At 29.9% G+C, this 12,996-nt stretch overlaps 2 protein-coding genes across 2 annotated transcripts; one reads left to right on the top strand and one right to left on the bottom strand.

The window, feature by feature from the left end:
* Nucleotides 1-1,574: 1,574 nt before the first annotated feature.
* On the bottom strand, nt 1,575-2,132 carry LOC124909735. Its single transcript, XM_047450384.1, has one exon. The coding sequence runs from the start codon at nt 2,130-2,132 to the stop codon at nt 1,575-1,577; it is 558 nt and encodes a 185-aa protein (XP_047306340.1).
* Nucleotides 2,133-7,190: 5,058 nt separating this feature from the next.
* Nucleotides 7,191-8,555, top strand: LOC124945642 (cytochrome c6, chloroplastic). The gene is made up of 5 exons (XM_047486109.1): nt 7,191-7,339; nt 7,571-7,724; nt 7,792-7,895; nt 8,022-8,053; nt 8,202-8,555. The coding sequence occupies exons 1-5, from the start codon at nt 7,289-7,291 to the stop codon at nt 8,404-8,406; spliced, it is 546 nt and encodes a 181-aa protein (XP_047342065.1). The 5' UTR covers nt 7,191-7,288; the 3' UTR covers nt 8,407-8,555.
* The last annotated feature ends 4,441 nt before the right edge of the window (nt 8,556-12,996 follow it).

Genomic DNA, 12,996 nt, shown 5'->3' with positions numbered 1-12,996 from the left:
AAAACGTGATAAAAATATTAAAAACGTGTAAAAAAACGTGTTAAATATATCAAAAACGTGTTAAAATATCAAAAAACGTCTTAAATGTGTCAAAAACGTGTTAAACGTGCCAAAAACGTGAAAATCGTGTTAAACTTATCAAAAACGTGTTAAATATGTTTAAAACGTGTTAAACATGCCAAAAACGTGTTAACGTGTTAGATATGTTAAAAACGTGTTAAACGTGCCAAAAACGTAAAAAATGTGTTAAACTTGTCAAAAACGCGTTAAACGTATTAAACATGTCAAAAACGTGTTCAACGTGACAAAAACGTCAAAAACGTGAAAACGTGTCAAAAACGTGAAAACGTGTCAAAAACGTGAAAACGTGTCAAAATGTGAAAACGTGTGAAAAACGTGTTAAACGTGTGAAAAACGTGTTAAACGTGTGAAAAACATGTTATAAGTGAAACATGTTAAAAATATTAAAAACGTGTTAGATGTGTGGAAAACGTGTTAAACGTATGAAAAATATGTTAAACATGTCAAAAACGTGTTCGACTTAAAGTTGGAAGATTATTAGTTTATATTGGATTAATAATATAGAATTAAACTAAATTTATATAATTTGGGTAATTTGGGTAACCCTAACCCAACCCAAATTAAACTCAACCCAACCCATACTCAACCCAACCCATATTAACCAACCCAAATTAATAATTTGGGTTTGGGTTAGGGTTGGGTTTGGGTAAACCCATATTATGCTCACCCCTAGCGAAAACGAAGAAAAGAAAAACATAACAAATAAGTAGTCGGCGGCCGATGGACGAAGTATTGAGTATTGACTGCTGCAGTGCTGCTTGGGAAAGAAAAAAACTAGGGCTATGCGGCATATGCCTATAAGGCTATAAATCAGAGTAGATTTTTTTCCAACCCGCGGGTCAACACAAGCCCGACCCGTCTAGGCCCACTTCCAAATGGGTTGTTAATATTTCAACCCAACCCGTCTAAATTGTTTGATGGGGCGGAACAACCCAACGGGCCTAACCCAAATTCACGGCTCTAATCAAAACCTATATATATATATACTAAAAAATTATAAAATTAATTTAGGACGGATACCAATGGTTAGATTTATCTAAATTAAATCATAATGTACTATTTTTTAATATTTTCTTACTATTGATGAGTACATCAAATATCATTATATTTGGTTGATGGGACGCATAGAAAAAAATGACCTTAACTCAAACCAATATGATGTTAGTTTTTTTGGTTTAATTATTTCTAATTTAGCCCTTTCTAAAATTAAAATAATACTTAAAATATTCTTACTTTATATTAATAAAAAATACACTAATAAACATATAAATTTGATTTCACTTCTATCACATTATTTTAACTTATATAAAAGATTACACCTATACAATTATTTATTACACTGTTAACTAATAATTCCAACAGATTATCCTTTATAAAAAGAAATTATTGGTTGGCTGGAATGTTAAATAATAGTACTAGCTAGTGAAAGATTAATTAAATTAAATCATGGAAATGATCCTGAAAGGATGAAATAAGAAGATGAATCATGCTAATTAAAAGTTGATTTTTGAGGAGCAGTGAGAGATGGCATTCTGAGTGATAAAGAATACGGAGATATCACAAGTAGTGTAAGTTGTAGCTTTAATTTTCAACAGCTGGAGAACTATGGCATGTCCTTTTAGAGTGGTGGAAGTAGTGAAGTTGAATGAACCGGCCACAAAATCAAAGAGAAATAAAGGATTTGACACCATACTATTAGCTAATACCAAGATGGTGGTGTCCACTGGAAGTGATCCACGAGCTGGAATAGTATCCTCAAGGATGAGTCCCTGAGCCACAACATCCCCTCGATAGCTAACAAAGGTGGTGCTGTTTTCGTACTTGAAGCTGCCGTAATTTGGATTATTGACCAATAGTTTTCCAAGGAGAGTCAAATTTACTTCATAGGGAGGGGTGTAGTCAACTCTTTCAAGGGTTATGGCTTGAGTGAGGATCTTGGGCTCTTTAGGCCTCAATAAGGTGAAATAAATCACTACACCAGCTACCAGCAGGATCAGTATCAGTAAGAAGGTAATTATGCAACATATTTTCAGGCCTCTATATGATTTCATGATCTTGGTAGTACTGGTGTGAGTGATTGCATGATTTCGAGATTTATATTTTGTGCTATTGCCGGAAAGAAATAAAAAGTAGTAAATTAATTAAATTTATATTTTGGGCCAGCCGGGTATACATAATGACAGCCAGACATTGTATAAATTGGAGATGAAAGCAAAGGTAGAAGAACAAGCCAAGGACAGGTGGTGGAGATTTTGAGATTGTGTTATGACTTTAGTGTTTGTTTATATTCTTTGGCTTGTTATTCTTTGCTTCCTTGCTTCCATCAATAATTACACTTTCTTATTTTACAACTGTTTAGGCTCTAATTTTCTACTTCAATTATAGTTATATATGTATAAAAAGCACAATTTTTATAAATTACTCCACTCGTATTAACATATTTAACAAGTAGAATACATAAATTCTTTCTAATTCTCATCCATTATAAGGGTAATGGTTATAATTTCCCTCAAGATTTAACTAAATTTTAAATATATTTTTCTAGATGATTTTGTTTGAAATTTTTCATTTTATATTTATATTTGTTTAAAATTACTCATTATAGTGTAAATAAAAAAACATTACCGAGATGAAACATGCACATGATTTTCGAGTATTTAAAATTATAAAATCAATATTTAAATGTTGGTACCTAAAGCTGATGTCGATAATTATCGAGAAAAATACCTAAAAATAAATATCAATTTTAGGGTATTATGATCTAAAAATAATTCCAAAATATTTCCTTGTCAAAATATTGTATTATAAAAATATTCTAAAAATATTTTGAAGTCATTTTTTATTTTTTCTAGATTCTTATAAAAATTGTTTGAGGTTTCAAAATTATAAAAAAAACAATTTTGAAAATTTAAAATCCAAACCAAACAGGCCATAGGATCGATCCTCTTAGTCATAGGTGCGATTTTCCTCGGTCATAGGTTAAAAATCTCAGTCTTAGGTCGAGGTCCCTCGGTCGAGATGCGGGAACTCTCGGTCGAGGTGTCAAAGACTCTCGGTCGGGTGTGGGAGTCATTGGTCCTAGGTGTAGGAGTCCTTGGTCTAGATGCAGGAGACTCTCGATCGGATGCGGGGATCCTCGGTTGGGTATCGGATTCCTCGGTCCTTGATTAGTCTTGGACTAACTTTCTTTGGTCCTTGATACGAAGAACACTCAGTCTTGAATTAACCTCGAGCTAACCTTCTTCGGTTATGGGTGTAAAGGACTCTCGGTCCTAGTTTAGCCTTAGGCTAACTTTTATCGATCCAAGTGTGAAGGATTCTCGGTCCTAAGTTAGACCTAGGTTAGGTTTCTCGGCCCTTAAGAACATCAAACTACAAGTTTGATGATTTATTTGAGGCCATAATCCTTTGATCCAAGGGCATGGGAAGCTTCGTATAGTTTCTAGGATCATTTATAACATCATCATGAGGTGTTATTCGATCGGAATGATGTTCTATTCAACTTGAACATTTTTTTTATAAGAAACAGTTTTTTAGTTTTTAAGCTTTAATGAAGCATAAGGAGTTTGCGAATAGATTGCTTATGCTTTATATGGTTGAATGAAACCAAAACATGAACATTGCATGTTCGTTTTAACCAATTCAAAAACTGCAATTTTTATTTAAAAAAATAGTTTTTTATCAAACATGATCAGGATGGCTTGGAATCGGTTCAAATATGTTCCCGATATTCTTAGAAACATGTTGAACAACTTTCTGTGTTGTTGTTCTTGAATAATAACTCAAGAACAAAAACCCAATTTTGAAAATTTTAGAATCGAATTTGAGATTTCTAATTTAAGTTGATTAATTTGTTTCAATATAAAACTTATAAATGATTCTGGAATCGTTCTCCAATCAAGAAATCAGATAATTGAACCATATATGAAGCTCGTAAAATTGAAATATAAATATTTTATTTCAAACTGATAATTCAAATTAAAATGTGATTGGAAGCTTACATGGAGTTGGAGAACATTTCTCAACTCTTAGAGAATCTTCCTGAATGCCTGAATTGGAGCGTTATAGCCGTAACAAAATTTCCAAATTTTCAGAAAAGTTTGATAAACTCTAATGGAGGATTTGTGTTCGGGTTTTATTGAGAGGGAATAATGAATTTATTGCCTTCGGTTTGTCCATATAAGACTATTTATAGCCTATCAAGGTCGGATCATTGACCAAGTGGATCAGATTGAGTCAAAAGGTTATTAACGGTCTTTTGTTTGATCTTCGACTAATTAATGGTATAGGCAATGATGATTAGGCTTTTAGACCATCATCAAACACATTGTTAAGTAGATTTTTTTTTTACCAGAGGACAAAATTCAGAATTTTAAGTTAGTGTGAGTTAAAAAGATTTGAGACAAGTTTAAAATATTTTTTTGGTTTAAAAAATAAAGGTAAAAATAAGTAAATATTTCATGTAATATTTAACTTGTTTTAAAAAATTAATAAATTTGAGAGCAATTTGATCTTATTTTATTTTAAAGTTAATAAATGTATCATATACCTTTTTCAAGTCACATCAAAATAATTATAAATTTATATTCAAACAATGTTTAACAAAAATAAATAAATAATAAATACCTTTTATTTTTTAATTATGATATAAATAAACAACTCATCTAACTCTCCTTTTCATTTAATTCCCTAGCTATCTTTCTCTTTTAATAAGTTTTTATTTTCTATTTTCTCTAAAAAAAGATAAAAAAAATAAAAAAATTATATATGTAGCCCTAATGATTAAAATTAAGTATTTATAATATATATTATATTATAAAATACAATTTTAATTTGAATCTAACATTTCTAAGTCCCTCTATATATATATATATATATATATATATATATATATATATATATATATATATATATATATATATATATATATATATATATATATATATATATATATATATATATATATATAATTGGTGTGGTCAGCTCCATATGCATTATTCATCAAAATCTTTATTAAATCGGATTTTTAAATCTTTCACTTATGTTGACAATTAAACCATGGTACAATTTAGTCTGTATAAATTTTGATTTTAATCGATGAATAATAAAATAAATTTAATTCTTTAAAAAACATTAAAATAAATTCATCAACATTAATGATTATAAACAAAATAAAAATATGAAACAACTTTCTCAAAATTTGAATTGGGAATAACCGATGATAATATCATTATTCTTACAAAGAAGTTTATTCTAAAACATAATTATATAGTCTTTATAATTTGTATCAACTGAGATTAAATAATTAACAAGAATAAAAATTTAAATTCAGTATTATATTTAAGTTTGATCTATGCAAAGAAAAAATTTGCAAGATTATTTACTGTATTTTAGTTTTGTACACTCTTCTGTTCATAAATAATTTCACATAATCTATTTATAAAGTATGAAATTGAGTTAAGTTAACAAATTCTTTATTAAAATATTAAATTGTTGAGAATGATAAAGACAATCAAAAAAATTAGAAAAAACAAATACACGAATTCGAATCCGACCTGACCTGCCATGTTGCCTCCACATCCTGAAACGCTCATTTTGAAAGAAAAAAAATTTAGTCCCAAAATGAGCGTTTTGAAACCCAAAATGACCGTTACGGGATATTTTTATTCTTCTTTCTTCTACCCACGACCGTTTTAGGACCCGAAATTAGCATTTTGGAACATTTTTAATTTTTTTTCAGACATTTCAATTTTTTTATTTTCTCTCTCTTACCCACTTGACCTGTGAAGTTTCGTAGACTTACTTTCTCTGGAATTTTAGTTGAGTCTATCATTTTTCTAAATGGTTTAATGTGTTAATATGTTACTGATCGCGGTTTTTGAAATTAAAATCATGAAACAACTTTGATTCGGATTAACAATTTTTTTATTATTTTACATTTAAGGAGGAAATATAAGAAAAATAAAAGAAATAAAACGGATAGAGAACTTGACGGGCAGCCGGGGACCACAGCTCAGGACGAAGGAGGAGCACCTGCACCATTCGATCTGCTGCCCAAGCCTTGCCCGAAGATGAAGCTGAGGAAGAGAAGAAAGTTGGCCTCCAGCAAAACGCCTACATATGCAAGCCCTAGATCTACATTACATTTGAAGGGTCCCCAATTTTAGAGAAGGGAAAAGAGAGGAAATAGAGATTTTAGGCCTAAGCCGTTTTGAATAAACTTCTCTGTGAAGCAGCAGCTGGGTTTAATTTGTAAGATTCCTAATTCTTATCTGGGTTTAATTCTTTTAATAGTTTATGCTAGGAGACTTAAAAATCATGTTTAGGATTGAGAATGAACTTAAGAGCTCTTAATATATGTATTTGATTTTTACTTAACTTAGGAACTCTTGAGTTGGCATTTGGAAATGAAAACTCAATCGGGATTTGGGAACACTTTTTGCAAACTGTGAATTGTTGCTAAGGTTTGTGTTCATAGTCATGAATGCCACTTGAGCATAGGGATTGATTAGAGATTTTGAAGTAGAATTGGTGAAGAAAACTTTTGAAATAAACTTGAGATTGTGTTGATATTCATTTGATACAATTTAGAGAAAACCATTTGAATTTGGGATTGGCATTTTGAATTGGAAATTGAATTAAATCTTGGAATGATTTTGAATCTTGGGTGGATTTGAAATTGGATTGATTGGAGGAGGCATTATGACAAAATCAAAATTCTCAATCATTTTTCTATTCAATTTGAAAATTGTGTAAAGTAAAGATGAACATGAATTAGTGACATTCAGCCAACTTGATAAAGTCCCAAATGAACGTTGAGAATTTAAGGCCATCCTTGATGGAAAATGATTAAAAATAAAAGGGGACTTTGAAATGAATATTTTAGAAACCATTTGGTTCTAGAATGAAAAGAAAATATTAAAAATAGCACCAAAAAAGTGATAAAAATTTACATGCAAATGAGATACATATCCTTGAACCCTCATAAGTGCCTTATCTGATCACAGTCATAAAAATAAAATCCTTTTTCTAGCTTTGGAAGAAACTAAGTTGCATCTCTAATAAATGCAAGGATCCCATGATGCCTGCTATTGTTCTATCAATTTATTTCTCTTCATATTATGTTTGGATCTTCACTTTCAGAGATTGTATGCAGAGCATATGAAGTTGCATTGATGTTGTGATATCACTACTCCTTTCAATCCTAATGTTACCTATTTGCCAATGTTGGAAGGACTCTCTGCCATTGCCAATAAAGGTCTTTTCTCTATCTCACTCAGTCGAATATGCAGTTCAGACATGTTTGTTTTAGATAAATATGTTTACTAATTGAAAACTCAAATCTATAAAAAAAAATAAATCATCTGAATTTTGTCATTGTTTCAAACTAATTATAGAATCTAAAATGTAGATAGTTTGACAAGATGTAGACTAGTTATAGCTAGTGAACCATGTATTTATTAATTTGTTGTACTAACATGTCATGAAGGAGCTGGAGAAGAATTCAAGTGCCATAAGAAGATATATTGGACATGAAAAGAAGTCAAAACAAGTAGTTAACATGAAGCTAGCTCCAGCCTTATTGTCTGCTTTTGTCCTCCTTTCGCCACCTATCTTTTTCAGTCCCCCAGCCCCTGCGACAGGTGTGTGTATCGATCTCATTACGAATGCATATTATAAAATCATAACTTTTTTCTCCACCCTTTGCAGAAATTGTACCTAGACAGACAATAGAAATAGAAAAGCGGGCAGCCACTTTGTTTCGCAAAGCATGCGTTGGATGCCATGATGGAGGAGGAAACATAATACAACCTGTGAGTTTCTGTAGTGTTGAATTGCTTCTCAAAGTTAAACATGTTCGGTCACATTATCAGTTACATTGTAGACGAATTTGATAGAATATTGTCGGAATTTGATATTGTCCTAATTAATTCTTGTAGGGTGCAACCCTTGGTTTGAAGGATTTAGAGAGGTATATTTGTAACATCACATATTCACATGATTAATTAATGATTCAAACTCCATTTTATATCTTTTCAGTGTTTCATTACAATTGGATATATTGTACACACATTAAGATACTATTATGTTGACAAGATTTATGTTTTGGTCTTATGTAGAAATGGAGTTGATTCTATAGAGGAGATATATAACATTACCTACTATGGAAAGGGAAGAATGCCTGGATATGGAGAAAAGTGTACACCGAGGGGACAATGCACATTCGGAGCTCGACTACAAGAAGATGATATCAAACTTCTTGCCGAGTTTGTCAAGTCTCAGGCTAACCATGGCTGGGAGAACTTAGAAATCTATAATGATTGAAAATTACAATTTCAGATATCCTAATGAGTTTGAAACAACTCTCTTGAAAAATTAACTATCCCCAAACTTCCTTGAGATATCTTGATTTTTTGTTTTATTTTCTCTTTTCTGGTTGAGTATTTTTCATTCATTAAAAATAAGGTGTTACACATGGCCTAATCTGCAAACAAACAGACAAATAAATAGAAAACCAACCAAATGAAAATTTAAACGATAAATATTTAACTGATAAAATTTAGAAAAATTGTAAACTCAATTAAGAAGGTTGGCATTTCTATGCAATTGATTCAGAGTTTTCAAATTATTTGTGTTGTTTTTCTTTGATTATAATAAATTCAGTTGAATGTATTATCTAGGAAAATAGTAGTGTTTGTTACTAAAATGTTTTTGGCTATTATGTCACAAAACTGAATCTGTGCGGCTTCTAAATGCCTATTTCACAAATATAAGGTGAGTAATTATGGCCGGTAAATTAGATATAAGAAAACAAGATACATTAACATTTTAAGTTTTTTTTTTTTTTTTAAATTCACTTTTTTTTTTTTTTTTTTTAATTCAGTTAGACGTATGTACTTTACAATTAGCTCACTTAAACGACGTATGTATTAATAAATCATTTAACCTCTTTTAGTAAATTATAATTAATTTTTACCTTTTAATTTATATATTTATTAATTAAATATTAATATATTTTTTCTCTCCTTTTTTTATTAATAAATAAACTATCTATTTTTATCTTTTTCATAAACTTTTTATTATTTTTATATGAATATTTATTATTGATTATTTTAATTTTATTTTATATATAGAAGTATTCAATATCATTAATTATTTTAACTTAATTTTTTTTATATTTTTCTCTTATATTAAAATTAATTATTAATTATTTTAAAATTGTTTAATCCAATGTTAAATTAGATATAACAATGAAAATCTTTCAACACAATACTAATCAATAATAATAATAGCAACTCATTCATTAAACAAAAAAATTGATAATAATAAAATATTAGACAAAATAATGTTTCATACTATTATTATAAAATTAAATAAAAAATTATTAATTTTATTTTTGTTATATTAAATTAAATAAGAAAAGAATCTTTCAAATAAAAATTACAGTAAAATATAAAATTCAATTTGTTAAATTTGGTTAAAAATGAGAATTTAAGAATTCTGAAAATAAAAACTAATAGAAAATAAATATAAAATAAAAAAGAAAAACTAATATAAAACTAATAAAAAATTAAGAATAAAATAATTTGAAGTAGTTTAATTAATGAAAAAGAAAGAAGGGAAAATATATTAATATTTAATTAATAAATATATAAAATAAAAATTAACTATAACTTACTAAAAGAGGCTAAATGAGTCAATTTTTAATAATACATATGTTTAAATGACATTTTATTAGTATATACGTTTAAGTGTTTAAGTGAGCTAGTTGCACAAGTACATACTTCTAAGTGAGTTTTCCTTATATTTTTTAATTATATATTTAATTGATGATTATAAATATGTGTTATTTGACCTATTCTTTGTATTACATTAATCATTTTATTTTATTTTTACAAAATTATGGTGTTTTATATAGGGACTAATCCAAGAATAAAATTTACACTTAAGTTTTTACGTAGTAATTTATAATATTTTAAAAATCTCGAGTCTCTAAATTGTTTTAAAATATTTCTATAATCATTGCATATAATTGATAATAATTCATTTTAAATGTCGTATTATTGAGATTATAAATTAACTAGTAAACTTCAGACAACTTTAATTAAGTCCAAATCGAGATATTATATAAATAAATAAAACATGAGTCGGGTAATATACCAAAAACAACCATTTGTTTTGTTTTTACCGATTAAAAAATAAATCCAAATACGACAACATGCAATCAAACATGTGCATAATTGGTTTTTTCTTAATTCTTTTTCAAAAATCACATATTTGGATACATACTACAAATTTGAAATAGTTTGAAGTCACTTGAAGAATATTACCTAAAGAAAACATCATTTAATTGAGAGAAAAAGATAAATTGGTCATTTGAAGTTCAAAAACACAAAGGGAAAAACCAAAATTAGTCCAGATACTCAACCAAATCGGTTGAGGTTTGTTGGGTTGGATTCATTATGTTCAGAGCAGTATAAATAAAGAGTTTGATGGCCCGAAACGAAAAGGAAGATTGATCATTGTCCAGTCCAAGAAGCTTCAAATTTAGACTATTTCCATTTGGATTAATTGAGTCTCTAAGGTTAGTTCTAGAATGTTCTTAGGGATAAGTAAAACTATTTTGAATTCTTTTGTAAGCTCCAATCCGTTGAATCCACGTTCCATGCACTCATTTTATACCCTCAATTTCTAACGGTATAATAATCTCGAGCCTACAAATTTTATTTCATAAAATTCTTATTTTGGTTTATTAGACGAGATTGAAATAAAATAATTAATTTGAAAAAGTTATCGTATCAATCAATTAATTATAAGTTAATTAAAATTTGGACTAATATTTCAAACAAAATCCAAATCGTAAAGTAATAATAATAATAATAATAATAATAATAATAATAATAATAATAATAATAAATAAAGGGATGTAAATAATGTTGTGCATTAATATTGTGTTATTTTGGTTGCAGGAGTTGAAAAAAATATTTATCGCCAGAAAAGTAATTGGAGTCAACCGCCGCTGGGAGAGTGACCTCCGTGAGCGGTGGCAGACCACTCGTCGTCGCTCAGGCACGACAGAGGTGTAGACACACTCATGTGGGACTAAAACATAAGGGTTTTGGGCTCGTTCAAAGTTAGCATTGACCTGAGCCATGGTTCAATGGCTCGGTTGGAGTACAAAATATGGTCAGGGTCCAGGCTAGTGGTTCAGGTCAGGGTCCTAGGTCTAGACCATGGTTTAAGGCATGGGTCAGGGTTCGACCACGGTGCGTCCTAGTTTAGTAAAGGTTTAGACCAGGTATGGTTCTATTGTAGTTACGGTTTTATCAAAGTTTAAGGAATTAGTCCAAAGCTCGAGTATGGGTTCAAAGGTCCAACCACAGGTCATTTGGTTTAGGGAGTAGACCAAGTCCAAGGTTAGACTGCAACTTCTAACTACGTATCACATTAGACTACCAAGTCTAATGGCGTTAGACTACAACGTCTAACTACGTATCCATTAGACTGTAACGTCTAACTACGTATTTGTTAGACTGCAACGTCTAAATACGTATCCGTTAGACTGCAACATCTAACTATGCATCACTTCAGACTTGTTTGAAGTAATTAGACGTCAACGTCTAACTACGCATCACTTCATACTTGTTTGAAGGAGTTAGACGCCAACGTCTATTTACGTTTCTCATTAGACTACCACGTCTAATGGTGTTAGACTGCAACGTCTAACTACGTATCTGTTAGACTGCAACGTCTAACTACGTATCTGTTTAACTGCAACGTCTAACTACGCATCTGTTGGAATGCAACGTCTAACTATGCATCATTTCAGACTTGTCTGAAGGAGTTAGACGCCAACATCTAACTATGTTTCCCATTAGACTACCACGTCTAATGATGTTAGACTGCAACGTCTAACTACGTATATGTTAGACTGCAATGTCTAACTACGCATCACTTCAGACTTGTCTGAAGGAGTTAGATGTCAACGTCTAACTACGTTTCCCATTAGACTACCACATCTAATGGAGTTAGACTTCAACGTCTAACTTCATCTAATTAACCTACTTAGACAACGTCTAAGTTAACATAGTCTGATGCACCTGCACAAAAATAATTAGACAACTTAGCTTCATTCTTAACTAAACATCATCAAAAATCAGTTGTTTAATATTTCATAATTTCCATATATTTCTAAGTTAATGAATTCTCACTTAATTAACTATTTACTTAATTTTTTCCCAACAGACTCCATACGAAGCATTGTACAGTCGCAAATGTCGTTCACCACTATGTTGGGATGAGATAGGAGAAAGAAGATTAATGAGACCTGAGATAGTGTAAGAAACAATTGATAAAATTCGTGTGATCAAAGAAAATTTGATCAAGTCACAAAATAGATAAAAGAATTATGTTGATAATCGCAAGAGGGACTTGAATTTTAATATTGGAGATCGTGTGTTTCTAAAGGTGTCTCCAATGAAGGGTGTTATGCGATTTGGAAAACGTGGAAAATTGAGACCCCGATTTGTAAGGTCGTTTGAAGTATTAAAGAAAATTGGGGGTGTTGCTTATGAGATTGCATTACCTCCATCTTTGGCGGAAGTACATAATGTCTTTCATGTGTCAATATTAAGAAAATATGTTCATAATAGTGATCATGTGATTGAACACACTTCGTTGGAACTAGAGAAAGACTTATCATACGAAGAGAATTCAATACGAATTATGGATAGAAAAGAACAAGTTCTTCGTCGACGCATTATTAAACATGTCAAGTTCAATGGAGTAATCATTCAGATAAAGAAGTGACATGGGAACTGGAATTTGATATTAAGGAGAGATATCCACAACTATTTGAAGTAAATTCAAGTTTGGAGAACCAAACTTCTTTTAAGATTGTAATAACTGTATAAA

This window comes from Impatiens glandulifera, chromosome 7 (assembly GCF_907164915.1).
Source record: "Impatiens glandulifera chromosome 7, dImpGla2.1, whole genome shotgun sequence".
NCBI lineage: Eukaryota > Viridiplantae > Streptophyta > Magnoliopsida > Ericales > Balsaminaceae > Impatiens > Impatiens glandulifera.
The sequence above is the reverse complement of the archived record's forward strand: the minus strand, read 5'-3'. Positions and strand labels throughout refer to the sequence as shown.

Coding starts and splice junctions, on each gene's coding strand:
- LOC124909735 (XM_047450384.1), bottom strand. CDS start 2,132: ATGAAATCATATAGAGGCCTGAAAATATGTTGCATAATTACCTTCTTA.
- LOC124945642 (XM_047486109.1), top strand. CDS start 7,289: ATGTTACCTATTTGCCAATGTTGGAAGGACTCTCTGCCATTGCCAATA. Junction 7,340..7,570: donor CTCTGCCATTGCCAATAAAG/GTCTTTTCTCTA, acceptor CATGTCATGAAG/GAGCTGGAGAAGAATTCAAG. Junction 7,725..7,791: donor TCCCCCAGCCCCTGCGACAG/GTGTGTGTATCG, acceptor CACCCTTTGCAG/AAATTGTACCTAGACAGACA.